Genomic DNA, 21,313 nt, shown 5'->3' on the forward strand with positions numbered 1-21,313 from the left:
TATATACATATATGAAAACACAGTAGGAGCCTTTCCTACTGTTTACCCTTGAGTTGTCCTGAAGGATACGCATTCCTGAAGGACACAAAAAGTAGAGGTATTAATTTGGACAATAAACTCCAAGACAACATTGTAGGCTATTAACGTAAAATAAGTTATTATCAGGTTATGCCTCCTTAATAGTATCCAGAATCAAGCGAGGAACTAAACATCAGCAGCAAAAAGGTGAGAAACTGCATCAATCAACAAGATAATGGTTGCATGATTTGTTCTTCAGGAACTTGGACAACCAATCGACCAAAAAAGTTCATGGAGCTCCACAATAAAAAGCCCATGACAGTTAGTTTCTATTTTCTTCAATATAAATGAATGCCATAAACATTGTACTGACATCCTTTGCTAACACTGCTAGGCTGCTAGCTGTGTGTGTTCATCCATGTATCCATGGACCTAACTAATGTTATTTGTATCTCTAGACTGGAATCAAATGATCATTAGTGTTATTATTAACTTGATGGTGGCATATTCTAGTAGGGTACAGATTTCACACAAGACATAAAAAATAGATGAGGCAAGCAGCATCAAACAGCACAGTCACAATCGAATTATGCATAAAAACTGAACCAATACAATGCTGCTATGTTGTGGCCATAACAATTGCAACTAATGCCCACTTCATATCAGATCTGCAAGGTGTAGAAGGAGGGGTGGAGCTCACCATGTCAGGGGGTGGAGGAGAGGAGGATGGAATCCTGTAGCCGCAACTTTTCCTCATGAGAGCAACCTGCACAAAACAGAACCTTCAACATGTTTAGATCGGGAAGAGAAAAAAGACAGAACAAAAACAGAACCTATTCCCTCATTCTTCCCCTATTCTTCCTATTTTTATTTCTCTCCTCGGTGTCATTGAACCAACCAACCTAGCATAACCTTGGATGATCTGCTAGCTAGACTGGGGTGGATAATCAAGCTTGAACAATGCATGGCATGCTTGTTGGTATTGTCAGATATCTATGCTTGTCTACCAAAGAAATTGCTGTCAAAGCCCGCAATACAGGCATGCCTTTTTTAACTGATACAACCCCCAGGCAGAGGGGCGCTGCACTATGTGCCATAGAGAACAGACTTGTGCTCAACGCACAGCCAGCTGAGTTCAGACTTGGCAACACACAGTCATCATCATATAACTAACAGAGACACAAAAAGGAAATTTACAACAGAGCAGTCATCTCCATGTCGCGCCGAAGTGGGACACGAAGAACCGGAAGTCCGGGTGATCTACCTGTACGCAGCGGAGCTAGTTGTCCGCCTCCTGCATCAGCGACGTGACACCCTCCTGCTCCGGGGCACCGTTGGACGCCCACAGGGAGCTGCGGAGCTTGTAGGATGCCAGCCCAAAGGCGAGCAGGGAAAGCCTGCCCGTTTCGGTGGTGAAGTGGCCGATTCGAAGCCAGGGCATGCTGGTGTGGTGGGATGGCTATCTGCAAGTTGAAACGAGAGGGTTTAGTTAGCGTCATATGAAGCAATGGAGGAGGATTGCAATGTACAGGTCACGTCTATAATAATGGTGTTGTGTAAGCAGAAGGCAAAATAATAAATTTCCCAATTCGTATGGCGCTAGAAACAGGGTGCGGGTGCTGGTGTTTTTACCCTTGGAAGGTGTTGCCAAGCAATGGAATGTCAAGAAGCACATGTCCAGGTCCTTCAGCGTCGGTCCTGTTGGGATTCTATTGCAACCCAGCTCCGCCTTCTCCTGCTCCCGCGTTGTCAGCCTGTCGCCAACCAGCCACACCTGCAACCCATTTCACATCAGACTCGCTGCATCCACGTTCAAAAACAGGAGTAATTTTGCTGCTATTTAGTTCATGTACCTTGCTGCTATAGCTGCAGGACAGGGCAAGGCGGCCCCGGAGCTCCGAGCTGATCTGCTGTCCAAGCACCTCGTGCAGATCTTCGTCCACCAGCCGAACCTCAAGAAAACACATATAATTTGGAGTCATTGCATGAACAGCCCCAGTAACTCATCCTCAAGAAAACAATTATAAAAGACTAATCTTAACCCACTTGTAGCAGTCGAACACTAGCAACTAGTGAGCACTGAAGAAACAGCACAATGAAATACTGGGGAGGAGCCTGAAGCCGTACCATTGGAAAATAGAGGCAAGATCATGGAAGACACACTGAAAGATGTAGATCGGTGAGTAACACTAGCCTTGAACCTGCCCTGCCTAGAGGTACAGGGGACGGACTAGCAGGTGAACACGACGGCCTGCAGCGAGCTGAGCTCCTCATTGGCCCCGTCGGCGAACAAGAATGCGAACGCTCTGTTCCTGCACGTACAGTTTCAGAACAATCCTTCAGTTCACCTGAAAACTGTTTGGGGTCAGCAAAGGGCGTTAGACAGGAGGTCACCTGAAGTCGGGATTCTTGGAAGCGAAGATGGAGAGGAACTGGTTGATGGAGATGCCGAGCTGCAGATCCCACTACGGGACGAGGAACTCGAGCTTGTTGTGCTTCTTCCTGGACGCCTGCATCTGCATGATCCGCAGGTTGCTCGGGACCGTCCTCCCTCCCCCTGCAAATCGACAAAAACCCAGCATCCATCCACCGTTCGTCAGAGTTCAAAACCATGTTGTGGATTCATGAAACAGCAAGGAACATGTAGTAAAATCCTTCTTACTGGAGGGAACCAGTGGTGGACGTCCCAGGCGATGGGCGAGGCGGCGTCGACGTGGAGGTAGAGCATGTTCCCGTAGGCATCGACACGGAAGAAGGTGCCCCGATGCAGAAGCGGTTGCGGATCTAGGCCCCGACGCCGCGTACCCTCTCCGCCAACGGCACCCCGCCGCCGGACGCCATGGAGGGGTTAGCCATCGAGCAGGAAGGGGTACGTCTCGGCTCGGCCTGTTGGGGAAGGTCTACGGCGGCGGCTGGGTTGGAAGCAGTTGCGGATCGATCCAGAGAGGAGGAGGAGTCGTGGGTTGGGGGTGATCGATCCAGAGAGGAGGAGGAGTCGTGGGTTGGGGGTGATCGATCCAGAGAGGAGGAGGAGTCGTGGAGACATGGGTTGGAGGGGATCTCGCCGGACAGAGGGCGCCGGAGGTGGCGGCGGCCAGGGAGGAGTGGAGCACTAGGGTGAGAGAGAGAGAGAGAGAGGAGGGCACGAGGGGTTGAGTGGGGTTCGCGAGAGAGGAGTGCGCATTGTGGGTTGGGTGCGTGGGTGAGACACGCGGGCCGTTGGATCCAGGAGCATCCGACGGTGATTAGGCACGATCCGCGTGAGTTGCTCCTGGACCAATCAGAACACAGTATATAAGTACGATATTTTGACCATCTAAATTGGTCGTAATCGATTAAAAGTAATGTTTTAAATCATATTGGCTATTTTATGACCTGGAAAATAAAAATAAAAATGGCATACCTTCTCACGTGTTATCCAATTTGACCTTAGTTTTCAGGAATAATGACAAATCGAAATAAGAAAAATGTCTTTTAAAAGAGTTAGGAGAAATGAGTTTTTTTAAAACATTTTCTATTTTTTGAGTGCCCAAAATGACTTTTTTGTGAAGGGTCTATCATGTATTTGTTGTAAAATTGGACCAAATATATTTTCTAAAATACTAGGCCATATTTAATGCACAATTGACAAATGGTTGGGTGTGAAAACTTTTGATCCAGCTCTGGTGAAAAAGACAAATTCCCGCCGATTCAGTAGGAAGCGGGTCAAATTTGAACTGCAGCTACCTTATTGTTTGCGCTTTATTTTTTCCAAAAATCATTTCTAGGTACATAAGTATCTATTTCATCAGAGAAACACCAAAAAAATTCCAAGATTCAACAACTAGCTAGGAACGGTCATTCCCGCTGTTTTGACCGCATTTTGAAACGGGCACAAAAATTCAAAAAAAATCAAAAAATTGTAAAACCTTCGCATTGTGTCATAATATGTGGCCAAGTTATCAGGAAAAATAATAACTTGAAATACGGCAATTATTTTAAAAAAATGTTCTCAGAAATGAGCTATCATGCATGAAGATTCTGGGCTTTCAAGCCAAATGATCAATCTTATGGCCACATTCATGGCATAGTTTGTTGAAATGATCTGATATTGTGCACAAGGGTGCATGTTGGAATTCCAAACAATGTTGCCTAAGGGAGTTTTCATTTTCTTTGCACGGAAAATTCAATTTCCATTTTTCGAGTGCCCGAAATGAGTTTTTTTGTGAAGGTCCTACCATATATTTGTTGCAAAATTGGACCAAATCAATTTTCTAAAATACTAGGCCATGTTTAATGCACAATTGACCAAATGGTTGGGTGTGAAAAGTTTTGATCCACCTCTGGTGAAAAAGATAAATTCTCGTCGATTTAGTTGGAAGCGGGTCAAATTTGAACTGTAGCTACCTCGTAATTTTCTCTTCATTTTTTACAAAAATAATTTCTAGGTACATAAGTATCTATTTAATCAGAGAAACACCAAAAAAATTCCAAGATTCAACAACTAGCTAGGAACGGTCATTCCCGCTGTTTTGACCGCATTTTGAAACGGGCATAAAAATTCAAAAAAAATCAAAAAATTGCAAAACCTTCGCATTGTGTCATAATATGTGGCAAAGTTATCAGGAAAAATAATAAACTTGAAATACGGCAATTATTTTAAAAAAGTGTTCTCAGAAATGAGCTATCATGCATGAAGATTCAGGGCTTTCAAGCCAAATGATCAATCTTATGGCCACATTCATGGCATAGTTTGTTCAAATGATCTCATATTGTGCACAAGGGTGCATATTGGAATGGCAAACAATGTTGCCTAAGGAAGTTTTCATTTTCGTTGGACGAAAAAACCATTTTCCATTTTTCGAGTGCCCGAAAGGAGGTTTTTTTGTGAAGGAACTACCAAATAATTGTTGCAAAATTGGACCAAATCATTTTTATAAAATACTAGGTCATATTTAATGCACAATTGACAAAATGGTTGGGTGTAAAAAAATTTATCCACCTCTCGTGAAAAAGACAAATTTCCACCGATTCAGTTGGAAGCGGGTCAAATTTGAACTGCAGCTGCCTCATAGTTTGCTATTTATTTTTTCCAAAAATCATTTCTAGTTACATAAGGACCTATTTAATCATAAATACATGGTTTGGTGGCGATACGTCGAGGTTTGGGCGGTGGCCGAGGGCCCCAACTCTAGAGCGCATAAACTCGCATGCCCGTCGCGTGGTCACCGCGTGACCGTAATGTTGCCATGTGTTCTGGGCGGCCTAGGTATGTCTAGTGGGTTGGGCACTCCCCAGGTTGGTGCTAGGACGAAAATTACAGCATAAGATTCTCACGAGGAGACCGATCGATGCTCAAACATGAATTAGCAGCCAAGTGTTTGATTAGCGATACGAGAAATGCACATGGCCAATGGGTGTGAGTTTTGGCTGAGGATGATCATCTACTAAGGAGAATGTCTTCACAAATTTTTAGCTCAAAAGGAGGATCCTAGGTGGTACTTGCTTTGCAAAGTACCACGCTAGACAAAAATATGAATGTTGAAGCTGGGCTCAAAATAATGAATGGATTGAGCTGAAATTTTGTGGAGGATGGTTATTTGGGCATAGTAAAGCATTGTAGAAAATTGATACCATTTGGACATGCCAAAGTAGTACTTCCTTCACAATGCTCTTCTATGGACAGAAATTGGGAAAACTAGTGAGAGAGATTGGATGAATGAAATGAGCTCAAAATTGGTGTAGGTAAGTTACTTAGGTATGGTCATGCGCTGGTAAATTTTCAGATCATTTGAGTAAGCCTAGCTAGTACTTACTTCACAAAGCTTCTCTCGAGGTAGAAACTTTGGAAATTTCCCGAGAAAGATTTACTAGGAAAATTGAGCTGAATATTATCATGTGGCAATGATTTGGGTATGGAAGAGTGCCCGAAAAGTTTGAGGGTAATAGGAGGGGTCTATATAACACTTGCTTTGCAACGTGCCAATTTGGCCATAAAATATAAATTGAACCTGGGCTCACATAGATGATTTGAATGAGCTGCAATTTGGAGGAGGGTGATAATTTGGGCATATGAAGGAACTGTATAAATTTCATGTCATTTAGAGATATAAAAAAGGTACTTGCTTCACAATGCTTCTAGGTGGACAAAAACTTTGGAAATTTGCCGAGGAAGATTTGCTAGGCAAATGGAGCTGAATTTTTTCATGCGGTAATGATTTGGATAGGAAAGAGTGCCCAAAAATTCCAAGGGCAATCAAGAATATATAAATAGCACTTCCTTCACAAAGTATTGTTGTGAACAGAATAGGAAAATGAATATTGTTGAATTAGTTTTGAACTAGGCAAGGAAGGATTTTTACATATTTGATGAAGATATGCCCCAAAGAATTTATGAGATTTTTTTGGGAATTTTAGGAATGATAGAAATATAAGTTGCTTTACAACCTAGGGCAAAAACAGCCACATAGACATGACACATAGGCAAAACTGATGAGATGGCGCCTAGTCATCACAATCCACCACAATCTACAAGGCTATGACCATCTATATTGGTCATTAACAACTAGAAATAAGGCAGCGGACTAGCACTATTTTCTTTGTGACCATTTCGTGTAAGGAAATTACGACCTTTCTAACCAAAATGGTCGCAATGGTTTAGGGTTTGGAGCCCCCTGAACAGCTTTTGACCAATTGGTCTAAAATGGTCATAAATTTATGACCAATTCTTCGAGGGTCACTGACAGAAGGTCATAAGTTGACATATTTCTTGTAGTGAACACAAAGATAGCTCAACTCACTTATGAGGAGTCCCGTAAGCACACCCGTGATTTGGGTTATTCCTCCGGTTCTAGTTCTCAGAAGCGTCGGATTTGGGTTCCGAACTCCGCTCTTCCACCCGGTTATACACCGAGGCCTTCTTGTGTGGCACCTCACCTAGTTCAACAGTATGCTACACCCATGCCTATTGGTAGACCACTTGTCAATGCGGGTCCACGTCCTACCTCAGGGACTTACTTCACATGCGGAGAGCCAGGACACTATGCACGTGACTGCTCTCAAACCAACTATGCTCCACCCCAGCCTGAGAAGTCTGTTGGCCGTGTTAAGCCATCACGCAAGATGATCAGTGTCAAGTCAGCTCCCACTGAACGTGGACGTGTGCATCACGTCTCAGCTAAAGACGCTCATGATGATCTGGATGTCATTCTTGGTACACTCCTTGTTAACTATCATCCAGCTTCGGTTCTGTTCGATCCCGGAGCATCTCACTCCTTCATCTCTGAAGGCTATGCTCGTTTGCACGACATGTCATTTTGTGATATGCCAACTCCACTTGAAATCCAAACTCCAGGGTCTAGATGGCAAACTACCAGAATAAGCCATGGTAATGAAATCCTTGTTGACAGAGTTGTATTCCTTGCATCACTTGTAGCCCTCAAGTCTTCAAATATTAACATCATCTTGGGTATGGACTGGATGACAACTCATCATGCCAAGATTGATTGTTTCACCAGGTCTATTCAGCTTACACACCCATCTGGCAAGATAGTCACTGTCTCCACCAGAGTTCCAAAGCGTCAACTCTATTCTCTTAATGCCAGCCCTCTTCCAGACCTTGAGGATATCCCGGTAGTCCGTGACTTTCCGGATGTCTTTCCATATGAACTGCCAGGTATTCCACCTGACAGATATGTAGAGTTTGTCATAGATCTTATCCCAGGAACCTCTCCAATCTCTAGGAGACCTTACAAGATGTCACCCTTAGAACTAGCTGAGCTTAAGAAATAACTCGATGAATCCTTGCAAAAGGGTTTTATCCATCCTAGTTCTTCTCCCTTGGCTTGCCCCGTACTCTTCGTCAAGAAGAAGGATGGTACGGACTGGATGGTTGTAGATTATCGTCCCGTTAATTTTATCACGATAAAGAACAAGTATCCGCTCCCCAGGATCAACGATCTGTATGATCAGCTTGCTGGATCCTCAGTCTTTTCCAAGATGGATTTGAGGTTAGGCTACCACCAAATCAAGATCAGAAATGGGGACATTCCTAAGACAACTTTCATCACTCGTTATGGCCAGTACGAGTACACCGTCATGTCCTTTGGTATAACCAATGCTCCAGCTACATTCTCCCGCTTGATGAACTCAATCTTCATGGAGTACTTAGATAAGTTCGTCGTGGTTTACCTCGATGATATTCTTATTTACTCGAAGAACGAGGAAGAGCATGCCGAACATCTTACACTTGTGTTAGAAAAACTCAGAGAGCACCGCCTTTATGCCAAGTTCTCCAAATGCGAATTTTGGTTGCCAGAAGTGACCTATCTCGGCCACGTAATCTCTGGTAAGGGCATTGCTGTCAATCCCGAGAGAGTTCAGGCCGTTCTTTATTGGACTCCACCTGAAACAGTTAAGCAAGTTAGGAGTTTCCTTGGCCTAGCCAGTTATTGTTGACGCTTCATTGGAAACTTCTCCAAAGTGGCCAAACCTCTGACGGAACTTCTCAAGAAAGATAAAAAGTTTGAGTGGTCCCCATAGTGTGAGTATAGTTTTTAGGAACTGAAAAGACGCCTGACTTCTGCTCCCATACTTGTGCCACCGGATTTCACTAAAGACTTGGTTATCTACTACGACGCCTCACGACAGGGACTAGGTTGCATTATTATGCAAGATCGCCATGTAATTGCCTATGCATCTCGATAGTTGCATCCACATGTGGATAATTATCCTACACATGATCTAGAGCTTGCCGCCGTAGTCTATGCACTTAAGACATGGCGACATTACCTTCTTGGTAAACTTTGCGAGATTTACACCAATCACCAGAGTCTCAAGTATATTTTCACCCAACCAGATTTGAACCTTAGGCAAAGACGTTGGTTGGAGTTGATCTCAGATTACGACTTAGGGATTACCTACACCGCAGGCAAGGGCAATGTCATGGCTAATGCGCTAAGTCATAAGTCCTATTTCAACAATCTTATGTTGCAGCAGGGCCAACCAATTCTTCATGAGGAATTCTGTAAGCTTAACCTTCACATTGCTCCCCATGGATTCCTTTCTACCTTGGTGGCGAAACCTACCCTTGTGGATCAGATCATCTTCGCTTAGAAGCAGGATACAGGAATTTCCCGCATCAAGAGAAACATTAAGAAGGGAGTTGGTGGATGTTTCTCTATGGATGATCGAGGTGTTGTTTTCTTTGAGAACCGCTTGGTGGTTCCCAAGAACCAACATCTTCGACAACTGATTCTTGAGGAGGCTCATGAATCTCCTCTCAAAATTCATCCCGGTAGTACTAAGATGTATCAGGACCTACGCCAGAGGTTCTGCTGGATTAGGATGAAGAGAGAAATCGTTGAGTTCATTGCCAAATGTGATGTTTGTCATCGCGTTAAGGCAGAACATTAGAGACCTGCTGGCACCCTTCAGCCTTTAGCTATTCCTGAGTGAAAATGGGATAAAGTTGGTATGGACTTCATCACCGGCTTTCCAAGGACCAAGAGAGGGAATAATGCTATCTTCATAGTCATTGATCGTCTTTCCAAAGTGGCTCACTTCCTACCTGTTCGAGAGAGTATAACTGCTAGTCAGCTCGCTGACTTATATATTTTTCGAATAGTGTCACTTCATGGTGTTCCACTAGAGATCAATTCAGACCGTGGTAGTCTTTTCACTTCTCATTTCTGGGAGAGTTTCCAAACTGCCATGGGCACCCATCTTTCCTTCAGTACCGCTTTCCACCCTCAATCAAGTGGTCGGGTGGAAAGGGTCAACCAAATTCTCAAAGACATGCTTAGAGCTTGTGTTATCTCATTTGGTATGGATTGGGAGAAGTGTCTTCCCTTCGCCGAGTTTGCTTATAACAATAGCTACCAATCCAGCCTCAAGAAAGCTCCTTTTGAGGTTCTGTATGGACGAAGCTGTCGAACACCTTTGAACTGGTCAGAAACCGGTGAAAGACAATTCTTTGGACCGGATATGATCTAGGAGGCAGAAGAACAAGTTCACGTCATTCGTGAGAATTTGAAAACAGTCCAATCTCGTTAAAAGAGCCAGTATGACTGCCGTCATAAGGAAGCGGCTTATGAAATTGGCGACAAGGCTTACCTTCGGGTTACTCCTTTGAAGGGTACCCATCGTTTCGGTATCAAGGGCAAGTTGGCTCCTTGTTACATTGGTCCTTCTCGCATTCTCGCTAAACAAGGAGAGGTTGCCTACCAGTTGGAACTACGCCCACATCTTTCCCGAGTACATGATGTCTTCCACGTCTCTCAACTCAGGCGTTGCTTCTCGGATCCCATCTGCAGAGTGGACCACGAAACGCTTGATCTCCAAGATAACCTCACATATCGAGAGTACCCTGTTTGCATCCTTGACCAAGCAGAGCGTGTCACCCGACATCATAACATCAAGTTTCTCAAGGTTCAGTGGTCTCATCATTACGAGAGAGAAGCTACCTGGGAGCGAGAAGATCGTCTTCGACTTGAGTATCCCACTTTCTTTCCGCCGACTCCTGAATCTCGGGACGAGATTCTTTCTAGTGGGGGCGAGTTGTCACATCCCTAGTTCTGGTATGACCTAGACTAACCAGTCATGTGTGCATCATGTTTAAATTTCAATTAAATTTGAAATGGGGATTTGTGAAACCCTCAGAAATCATTTCTGGAAATGACCTACATAAAAATTGCTCCAAAAAGGTCCAAGAAAATGTTCATGTTGCTCTCTGAAAATATTGGTCAGAGGTAAAATTCTAACATATATTTTTAGAAGCTCATAAATATTTATTTTGGCCATTTGGAATTAATGCATAATTATTTGCTTTCGATATATATATATGTCTCCAAAAATTATGCTAGTTGTTGAGGAGCTCTGGAATAATACCATTAGCTCCTACAAAAATTGGCATAAGAAGATAAATTAGTTTAGTATTTTTTTAAGCAGAAACAAATGTCAGAAAATAGAAAACAAAACAAAAAAAAGAAAAACCTTACCTAGGTTACCTGCGGCCTGGCACTGTGCGGTCCAGCAGGCCGGCCCTGCCGACTGGCCAGCGCCAATTGTCCCCCTCCTCGCGCCAGAGCGACAAGGCACGTGGTCGCCGCATGACGCACGCATGCGCGCCACGGCAGCTGCCTGCCTGCCCTCTCCCCTATTCAACCTGGCCTCGCTAGAAGTGCCCAGCGCCGCCCCGCACCTCTCTCACCCTCTCTCGTTCCTTCCCCTCCTCTCCCTCGCTCTCTCTCACCGCGACCGAGCGCTACCATCACCGCAGCTCGTCGCCATCGTAGCTATCGCCTCCCCCTCGCACTCTCCTCGTGTCTGCAAGCTCCTCCCCGATGCCTACTTCGTCTCCATCGAGCCATGCGCCGCAGGAGGCCCTGGAACACCGTCACCGCCGTCATCTTCTTCGCCAGCCGCCGGAGATCGTCGTCCCCGTTCCGCCCGGGTAGGACCTCCCCCGAGCTCACGGAAGCCTCTGCCGGATCCGCTGTGAGCCCCGCCGTCGTTTCCCCCTCTCCATTTTGTCACTCGTGCTCCGTAGCCATGCTAACCACCGGACCCGAGCGGTCGCGCCGCCGTGGATCCTCACCATCGTGGCCAGAGCCATCGCAGCTCGCGCCTGCGCATGCCATCGCGCTCAGGAGCCTCCCAGAAGATGAAAACCGCCCTCCCCAGCCCCTGTCGTGCCCTGCAGTCACATCCCGCCCAGAGCCGTGCTTCGGCCGCCGCCCCGAGCTCCGATCCGGCGAGCTCCGGCCACCCCGCGTCCTCCTGTCGCCTCCCTTGGATGCGCGAGAGCCCAGGCTATGCCCCGGTGCCCTTAGTCGCCGCCCCCGTAGCCTGAATTGCGGACACCGCCGCGTCCAGAGGTCGCCGGCAAAGACCTCGCCGGCCTAACAGTTGGACCCCACCGGTAGGAGATTAGTTTAGGACTAATTCCCCCCATTAGTGACACTGATAGTGGGCCCTAGCGCCCTAATCTTTTAGTTAAATTAGAAATAACCCCTTGTTTAACCTGTGACACTGACGTGTGGACCCCACACGTCAGGTTTGACCTGGTCGGTGCCGTGGACCTGCTGACGCAGGCATGACGCAGTGCTGACGCAATAAATGATTTTCTGGATTATTTCTATTTTGGAAATTCCAGAAAATTAGCTAAACTTCAAATATTCATAGAAATTCAACCGTAGCTCAGATTGAAATAATTTATATATGAAAAATGATCAGAAAAATTCAGTATATCCATCTCTACAATTTTCATGCATGAAAAACCAACCTATACATGTTGTATATATTAAAAAACACTTATGGCATTTAAAGGGACTTAAATTAGAGTTGCATTTGAACCTTTGGTTCAAATGGACTTCAACCAAATGAATGCTATCTGCATTAGCTCAACCAACATCACATCTACATGCCATGGTCATGCATCATATTGTTGCATATGATTGTGTATTTATTGTCGACACCGTTCCCTCTCGATAGGTCCTGCTCCAGAGAGTGCTCCAGAGTACCTGTGTGAGGAGCAGTGCCCCCCTGTTGATCTACCAGGCAAGCAAACCCCCTTGTTCATTCCGATACAATCCTACCCTCTCGCTCCTACTCTCTTTCATTGCATTAGGACAACAATGATTCAACTGCTACTTTATGCTGCGGTAGTTGAACCCATTCCTCTGCATGACCTGTCATTGCCACAGTAAATAGTTAAAACCCACTAGCATGTGTAGGAGTTGATTAAGCCATGTTGTGTTCCTACCATGCCATGCCTGCCATTGCTTAGAGTTGTGTCAAGTCTGATTCATCGGGAATGAATTGGAGTGTTACGATATGTTATGGTGCTGAGAGTTAAGCGTGTGAACACGATTTAGTAAAGGTAGAGGTGAGAGGCCATGTAGGAGTACATGGTGGGTTGTCTCATTGGGACCGTCCTTAAGAACTGAGTTATGTGTAAGTTGTCCAATGACTAGCTACTACCACACAATGGGCTCCAGGCGCTCCAAGCTCTCTCGACTTATTAACCGCCTTGATCTCTGTCCAGGAGTTGCAAATAGTTTCAAGTGTTTGTAGGTAGTGCTATTTTTCTACCGAGTGGCACCCGGCAGGGTGGACTTGGGACAGACTAGGCACCGTGGCTCGGTGTACCGAGTGGCACCCGGATGGTGGGCTCGGGAACCCAGTACACATCGTTTAGGGTCGTGAGTGAAACCCCGGCCGGATCTCCTTGCGGATGGAACCTGAATAGGCGATAAACCTGGACTAGAGTCTTGTGTGGTTAGTCAGGTCGTGGCCGACACCCTCGCCAGGCTTCCGCTTGAAGGTTGCCGAGGTACATGACATGTACATGGCGGTAAGTGGCGAGAGCGTGTGTGAAGAAGTACACCCCTGCAAGGTTACCATGATCTATTCGAATAGCCGTGTCCTCGGTTATGGACTTCTTGGATGCTTACGTGGTACATAGACAACTTAAAGTGGATACTCTTTAATGCTCAAGACAAGTGTGAGTGCTATGGATGGCCTTCTCGTAGGGAGACGGGGATGAATCCATAGTGGTGTATTGTGTGGTGTTTAGTGGACTCGTGTGCACTTTCTTACCTGAAAGAAGTTTCTCGTAGTCGTAGAACAGGATGGCCACTGAGTCAAAGCTGGCTTGCTGCAACTAAATCCCACATTACCTTCTTGATACAAATGCATGTATGATAGGATCTGATGTAAGTCTTGCTGAGTACCTTTGTACTCACGTTTGCTTTATTTATGTTTTGCATGTGAAACAGTTGTCTCACTAGTAGTTCCGCTTGGACTTCGACGAGTAGCTTGTTACCTCAGCTACGATCTTGTACCCTTGGGAGGGACTTGTAGATAGCCAGGCTTCTCAGCCTTTTTCTTTCTAGTTTTCCGTACTCAGACATGTAAAGCTTCCATTGCTTGTATGCTCTGAATGATGGGTCATGATACCTCTGTTTGTATTAATGCTAAGTGGCTCTTTTGGGCCTTTATCTATATGAGTTTGCGTTATGTTGTGATGCCATGTTGTACAGCACATACTTGCATGTTATGCGTACATGTAACGTGTATTGCTATGTGTGGGATCCGACAACCTAGTTGTCTATCCTTGGTAGCCTCTCTTATGGGGAAATGTAGTCTAGTGCTTCCACCGAGCCATGGTAGTCCGCTACAGCCCGGTTTACCGGAGTCCTGCTAGCCCAGCACTACTGCTCCGGAACACTTACACTGGTCGGCATGTGATTCACTTCGTTCATGTGTCTGTCCCTTTGGGGAAATGTCATGCGGTGACATCCGGAGTCCTGCCTAGCCTGCTACAGCCCGGTTCACCGGAGTCCTATTAGCCCAGTGCTACAGCCCAGATTCGCACGCTGCTGACCGACATGCTCGATGTTGATTCATGTATGCATGTTCCCGTAAGTTAGTGCCACTTTGGGTTCACGACTAGTCATGTCGGCCCGGGTTCTCTGTCATATGGATGCTAGCGGAACTATCATACACGTGAGCCACAAGGCACAAACGGTCTTGGGCCATGGTAAGGCGACACCCGTGGGAATACCGTGCATGATGCCGCAAAGTGATATGAGGTGTTACCGGCTAGATCGATGTGACTTGGAATCGGGGTCCCGACAAGCATCCTGCTGTGCCAGAGCTATTTGAAGAAGTTCTCTTACCCTACACGTTTCGACCGCCGCCGGTGAGTCACCTTCCACCGAGAGAGCCGCCAAACGAGCCGATGCTGTGATGAGGTTTTCCAAGGGGTTGGAGAATTGACCCGGCGGTGTTGGTACGTAATGAGGCGGAGCGTTAAGTATACGAGGTGGTTCCATGGCACGCGGCTGAACTGGTGCGCCCGGTGTCGTGATCCGGCGTGCCTCTGGCGGGTTGCTTCCCCCAGCTCCGGGTGTATGGAATAGGTTCCTAGGATCAAGCGTCAAAGGTAGACGTGACTGAGTTTTCTGATGCCTTCTTCCCATGACCTCGTTTGACGCATTCAGATCAACCGAGAGCCGGAAGGTCTCTGCTTGAAGTTGTTGAGCACGAACGTCCAAAGCCGCCCGCTCCGCTGCCATCCTGACTTCCTCTGTGGGTAGACTTTCCTTAGCTTGCACTATCTCTTCATGTACGCGTGCCACCTCTGCGTCATGCTGGGCTTTATCCGCCGGCTCTATCATGGCAGTCAACAGAGTCGTCAGTTTATCCATGAGCTCCATTAGAATCTGAGCCGGGGGCGCGCGGGGTCTCCTGGCCCGGCCGCGGCCGACCCGGTAGCTATTGTCGCTGCTGCTGTGGAGTTCTGCCCCGGCTGTGTCCCTGCCATGAAGACTCCAGCCCAATTCAGCGGCTCAAGGGGGTCCGGAATACTGCTGCCATCGGAACAGCCCCCGAGCATGCCGTCCTGCAGCTGGTACAAAGAGTTCGTCTCGCCCGTTGATGATGTAGTGTCAGAACAAACGGCCGTCTTACCGCCCTCCATCGATCCTTCAGAATATTCACCGCTGTGGACGCAGCCTACAAAGGCATGCTTCATGACAGATTGAACACGGGTGGTCCTCGCACGCCGAGCCGTTTCGATGAGGTTGGTGTGAACGTCCGGCTCAGGGCCTGACTCACCGATCCGGCCGATGAAGACATGAATTCCGCCGAAGGGGACCCGGTACCCGTACTCAATTGAGCTAGCCTCGGGGCCCCAGCCTTCGTGTCGATGTAGAGCTTGCCACGACGACTCTTGGTCATCCGGCCCATAGCGTATCCCTTGAGCCCTTCGAAGTTGCCCTTCAAGAACTCAAATCCACCGTGCGCTGGCCCCATGGTGGGTGCCAACTGTCGTGGAATTGTCACAACAGATGTCCTAGCGAAAGGACTTAGTTGTAGGGCCATCGCAATTAGGAAGCTTAAAGGGGTTAATCGGGACAAGGGACCCGAAAGGTTTTATACTAGTTCAGCCCCTTACAATGAAGGTAAAAGCCTACGTCTAGTTGTGTTGGTATTGCTGGGGTTTCGATCACCAAGAGGCTTAACTCGCCGGCTTGGTTATCGATCTCTTGTTTCTTGCCCTAAGCCGCCACCGGGTCTACACGGGTTGACGCCTGGTGGCCTACAGAGTCCCGGCCGGCTCATAACCGTGTTCGGCTCGGTGACTTCCTTTACATGTGTTTCTTTACAAGTCTTTCCTTACATACGGCGGTTCACAATACCGGGCCTTAAGCCTCCACTAGGCCTTTGGGCCTTCTATAAGATTTAATAAACTATCGTCTGGAATGTTTACTGGGCTTCTTGTGTAACCCGCCATTGGGGCTCACCCGGCCCCTCCTGGGCGGGTCATAACTGATAGCTACATCCCCAACAAGAAGGTTAAAGATGCAGTTCCTCTGATCATGGCCAAGCAACAGCTGCTGAACGGCCTTGACAGCAATGAGGAGATGAAAGAGCGTGTGAAGATAATGGGCAAAATCGATGTGCTCTGTAGGATGATTGTCTCTTTATTTGCAGTGTATGTAGCACTCGTGATGTATTCAGTGGCTACGACATGAGAATTTTGCTGAAACTAGTAATGAATGAAACCTGTCTAGTAGGCTGGGCATAGTGTTGTGAACATCTAATGATTTCTATTAACAGAAATCAAGGGGTATCCCCTTTTGCTCATATAAATAGATAAATAGCAGAGGCCCTGTCGGGTCAGCTTTGTTCTCATTCAAAGACGTCGAGCAAATTGCAGTCCAACAGCAAACTATGTCATCAAATTCAAGTTTCACAGCCAAATATGAGTACAACTAAAAAACAATGTCATCATGTTTTAGTTGTCATACAATCACCAAACACAAATCAGCATACATAACAAGTGATGTTCTCACAGCAAAATACTAAACAACATGTTCATCAGGTTTCAGTTGTCATAGCAAACACAATTTAACATAGAAGATAAAAAAACGTCTTCTGACAGGCAAATACGACAAAAGCAATGTAATCATCATCCGCAGCAGCAGCGTCAACATTTTTGCCATGTGTATCAGTCTGAATCGTAATTACCCACGGTGTCATCTTCTTCTTCGTCCTCAACGTCCTCGAACATTGGCTTCTTCTTGACCAACTCTTGTATGTCCACAACACGACAGGCAATCTTTTCGCCGGCGTCATTGACGTGATGGTTCTCAAAGATATTAGGAACATCTATGTTATCTTGTACATCAGGAGCAGTGTAAGCATCATCTTGTTGTGGTACTTCATTAAACGAATTCCTCTGCTCAAACCTTTGCAATACTCTCCAGTCATCGCTACGTGCAAATGTGTCTTCCAAGAAAAATATCTGTGTTGCTTGATTTGCCAAAATAAAATGCTCGTTGGTCTGGTACGCCGCCTTGACATTGATGGATTTGAAATAATCATCAGCTTTGGGTTTTGCGATCCTAGAAAACAGGTTATACCAACGACAGCACAACAGAACCACACACCGATGATCCTCGAAATTGGAGATATACTGCAACTGAACAATGTCTGTTATGTTAGCATACATTTCAGTTGTCTCTTTGTCATATGTATCTGTGCTCATGATGGCACAGTTTTGTGTCTTCCTGCCTTCGTCTCGTGCAAGGGTGTTGTAGCGCACATCTCCAACAACACAAGATTCATAATGTCTTACCCGAGTATCAGGACCCATTGCTAGTGAGTAAAGGGCATCATCAACTGCCTGCCCATCCTCCCACATCTTATTAACCTATGGTTAGAAAATAGACAAGCTGATCATCTTATGTACTCAATATATTAAAAAAACTAATAGTGAACTTCAAAATCTTACATGGTTCTTGAACCATTTCGCAAATCCTGCCATAACTAGTTTGTCAATGTTTCTTGGATTTTGCGGCAGTAACTCCTCTTTGAAGATGCTGCACAACGTAGTGATCGCGTCAAACATCTAAATATATAAGAATGTGCTGCAAGTTTAGTAGATTACGATGTATAAGCTATAGTACTGCACTTACTTGATATAAGGTAGTATCTCAGGACAGTTATTCAACACATACCAAACCATTTTGTCCAAATCTTTAGGTTTGTCCTCTTGTCGACTCTTCCCTGTAACTCCAACAGAATAATCGAAAACATTGAGCCCGGGATTGTCTTCACCCACCTCTTTGCTAAGCTGATCAGCTGTTTCAATGTATTTTGAGCAGAATGTCAATGCTTCTATAGCAATGTAGGCCTCTGCAATGGAACCATAGGGTCTAGCTCTGTTCCTAACATAGCCTTAGAAAGTGCCTAGCCACCTTTCTATAGGGTACATCAAGCCATACTGTACTGGACCTCTAAGTAGTGCCTCATCAGGTAGATGAACAGCCAAATGCACCATCACATCAAAGAAGGCTGGAGGATATATCTTCTCAAGGTCGCATAGGATAGTTGGTATCTTTTCTCTAAGACGCTCCAAAGCATCTATCCTGATATTCCTACTACAGAGTTCCCTGAAGAATTGTCCCAACTCTGCAACTGCTCTGTATAAGTCAGGGCGGCCCAATCCTCTAAGGATAACAAGTAAAACCCTTTGAAGTAGGACGTGGCAGTCATGAGTTTTCAACCCTTGTACCTTGTTTCCATCTGCACTGACTCTCCTTTCAGGGTTGGAAGCAAATCCATGTGGGAATCTCACACCTGACAGGACCTCGCAGAATTCTTTTCTTTTTACCTTGTCCAAGGCGTACACAGCTGGTGCCATATCCCGTGGTTTACCTTCATCTTGCACCTGCAAATCCTTTCTGATACCTAGGTGTTTCAAATCAATCCTAGATTTTAAGGTATCTTTCATCTTGCCTTCAATATTAAGAAGTGTGCCGATAATGCTGTCACATATATTTTTCTCGATGTGCATCACATCAAGATTATGCCGCAGATCCAAATCTTTCCAATACTCCAAGTCCCACAAAGTGGACCAGCGGGTAAACAATAATCTCTCTTCTACCCTGCCACGCTTCCTTTTCCCACTACCATTACCAGGATGGTTTCTTGGTGTAATATGCCTGACCTTCTCTAATTCCACTTGCAACTCATCGGCGGTGAGCCTCTTTGGTGCATCACGGTTTTCATGCTTTGCATTGAACATATGTCTTCGGTATTTTCTAGGATGCGACTTGTCCTTGGCAAGGAAATAGCGGTGTCAAATGTAACAAATCTTGCTAAGTATTGCGTATGACAGCAGATTCCCGTCACAGCGAACACATGCATTGTAACCATGTGTCGTTCGCCCTAACATAGTGCCCAAAGCCGAATAATCATGGATGCACCACATTATAACAACACGCAGAAAGAAATCAGCTGGTGGACTGCTATATAGGTCTCGAGTGAGAACACCCTTCCATAGCTGTTGAAGTTCCTCCACAAGAGGCTCCATGAACAAATCAAAATCATTTCCAGGACTTTTTGGACCTAGGATGAGCAACGCCATCATGTAGTTCGATTCTTTGGTGCAGACATTTGGAGGCATGTTGTAAGGGATAACAAGCACTGGCCACATGCTATAGGTGGCGCTCTGGTGGCCAAATGTGTTAAATCCATCTGAAGCTAAGCCAAGTCTAATGTTTCTCGGGTCAGCAGCAAACTCTCTATGTTTATCATTGAAGCTTTCCCACTCACTAACATGAGATGGATGGCTCATTACATTCTAATCTCTGTACTCCTGGTTCCTAGAATGCCACAGTATATCCTCTCTTGTTTCAGCATCATGAAACAACCTCTACAATCTTGGTGTAATTGGAAAATATCTCAGAACATTATGAGGAATCCTCTTCACAGCATCGCCATATTTCCATCTTGATGCTTTGCATTTCGGGCATTCACTTAAGTTGGCATAATCCTTCCGGAATAGAATACAATTATTCTTTCAAACATGGATCATATCATATCCAATTCCAACTGCACGAAGGAAATTCTTCATTTTACTGTAGGTGTGTGGCAGCTCAGACGCATCTAGGAAAGATTTGCGGAAAGCATCCAACATCGCATCGAATGATTTGTTGGTCATCCGCTCAGATGTCTTCACCTGAAGAAAGGTGACCATAGCTAAGAATACTGACAGCTTATTTCCTAGGGTGACAGCAATGTTGCATTGTTCCAACATGCGGGCCCACCGTTTTTCTTCTGCAGGTGAAAGTTCACGGAATGCACGAGCATTTCGTAGCATTGTTTCAATGTTGGTCAAACTCATTGGCTCTGCCACCACCACCTCCTCCTCTTCCACCTGAGCATCAGGCAGATCAAGATGGTGATCTACTGCTTCCATGTAGTCAATAACATTGACGTTCACAGCTTCACCATGATGAACCCACCTAGTATATGTGACCGACATCCCATACAAGTGTAGATGATTTTGCACAGTTGACTGGGGTCTTGTAACTGAATTCATACAACTGCTACATGGGCAGAGCACATCTGATTTCGGACCAACGTACTCAGCTCTGATAAAGTTCATGAAGTTTTCAACCCCCTCGACATATGCAACGGAGAATCTTCGAGCGGAAGTTATCCAAGTCATGTCCATCTGTTAGACATACAAATTAGTTCTTCTACTAGATATTACAGGAAAACATATATGCTTTTTTATGAAGTCCAGAAAAAAGTACCTAGGTCGATGTCTAAAGCTATGGCAAGATATTTGGACGAGCAGATGTAAGTAACGAAATATATGTAAAGCTAATTCAGCAAACAGATTTGAATGCCAAATTATGGCAGGCTATTTTAGTAGTCAATGAGGCCGAGCACACAGCCATCAAACTATCGAAGGCCATCGCAGCAACAAAGATCAAGTATAAAACGGTGTAGAGCTGTTTCACCTAACAGATTGGCTACTAGACCATGGCAATCTACGTCACAATAAATATATGGCAGGATATTTTAGCAACTAATCGGCCTTGACATGCCATGTTAGCTAAGCAGATTGAGTGCAGAACTGGGCAAGGAAGCTTCTTAAGCAGAGCATATTGATAGTAAACTACTTTGGCAAACAGTGAGATTAACAGCGTCTATCAGCTAACATTCAGCGCTACACTAACATGAACGGGGCCTCAGTCTAGAATGCGCGTACCGTGGAAGAAGCTGACCGCTGTGCGTCTCCACACGAACGTTGCCAGTGGTGGCAGCACTGACCGCCGTGCGCCTCCACAAGAACGTAGCCAGAGGTGGCGGCGCGGCTAGAGAACGGCAGTCTACAAGAGCGTACTGTGGGAGCGAGAGGATCACCGAACCGCGACGCCGATGTATCGGCGCGGCGGGGAGAGCGGCCTTGGCAGAGTGAATGGAGTGGAGGGGGATAGGGGGGAGGGGG

General features: G+C 45.9%; 1 protein-coding gene across 2 annotated transcripts; it reads right to left on the bottom strand.

Moving 5' to 3' along the window:
* Window positions 1-1,074: 1,074 nt before the first annotated feature.
* On the bottom strand, window positions 1,075-2,578 carry LOC123141266 (very-long-chain aldehyde decarbonylase GL1-6-like). 2 transcript variants are annotated; one of them, XM_044560540.1, is made up of 5 exons: window positions 2,413-2,578; window positions 2,146-2,330; window positions 1,872-1,970; window positions 1,651-1,792; window positions 1,075-1,481 (listed from the first exon to the last, which is right to left on the bottom strand). In XM_044560540.1, exons 2-5 carry the CDS (start codon window positions 2,146-2,148, stop codon window positions 1,318-1,320), a joined length of 408 nt encoding a protein of 135 aa, XP_044416475.1. In that variant the 5' UTR covers window positions 2,149-2,330; window positions 2,413-2,578; the 3' UTR covers window positions 1,075-1,317. The 2 variants fall into 2 exon arrangements, with proteins under 2 accessions (XP_044416475.1, XP_044416414.1); XM_044560479.1 differs by having other exon boundaries at window positions 1,872-2,330.
* Window positions 2,579-21,313: the final 18,735 nt, after the last annotated feature.

This window comes from Triticum aestivum, chromosome 1A, assembly GCF_018294505.1.
Source record: "Triticum aestivum cultivar Chinese Spring chromosome 1A, IWGSC CS RefSeq v2.1, whole genome shotgun sequence".
NCBI classification, from domain to species: Eukaryota; Viridiplantae; Streptophyta; class Magnoliopsida; order Poales; family Poaceae; genus Triticum; species Triticum aestivum.

Bases quoted from the DNA above. Each gene is read 5' to 3' on its own strand.
- LOC123141266 (XM_044560479.1), bottom strand. From the start codon at position 2,000: ATGACTCCAAATTATATGTGTTTTCTTGAGGTTCGGCTGGTGGACGAA. The intron at 1,793-1,871 runs GTACATGAACTA...AATGGGTTGCAG, and splicing joins CCTGCAGCTATAGCAGCAAG to GTGTGGCTGGTTGGCGACAG. The intron at 1,482-1,650 runs GTAAAAACACCA...TTCAACTTGCAG, and splicing joins CTTGGCAACACCTTCCAAGG to ATAGCCATCCCACCACACCA.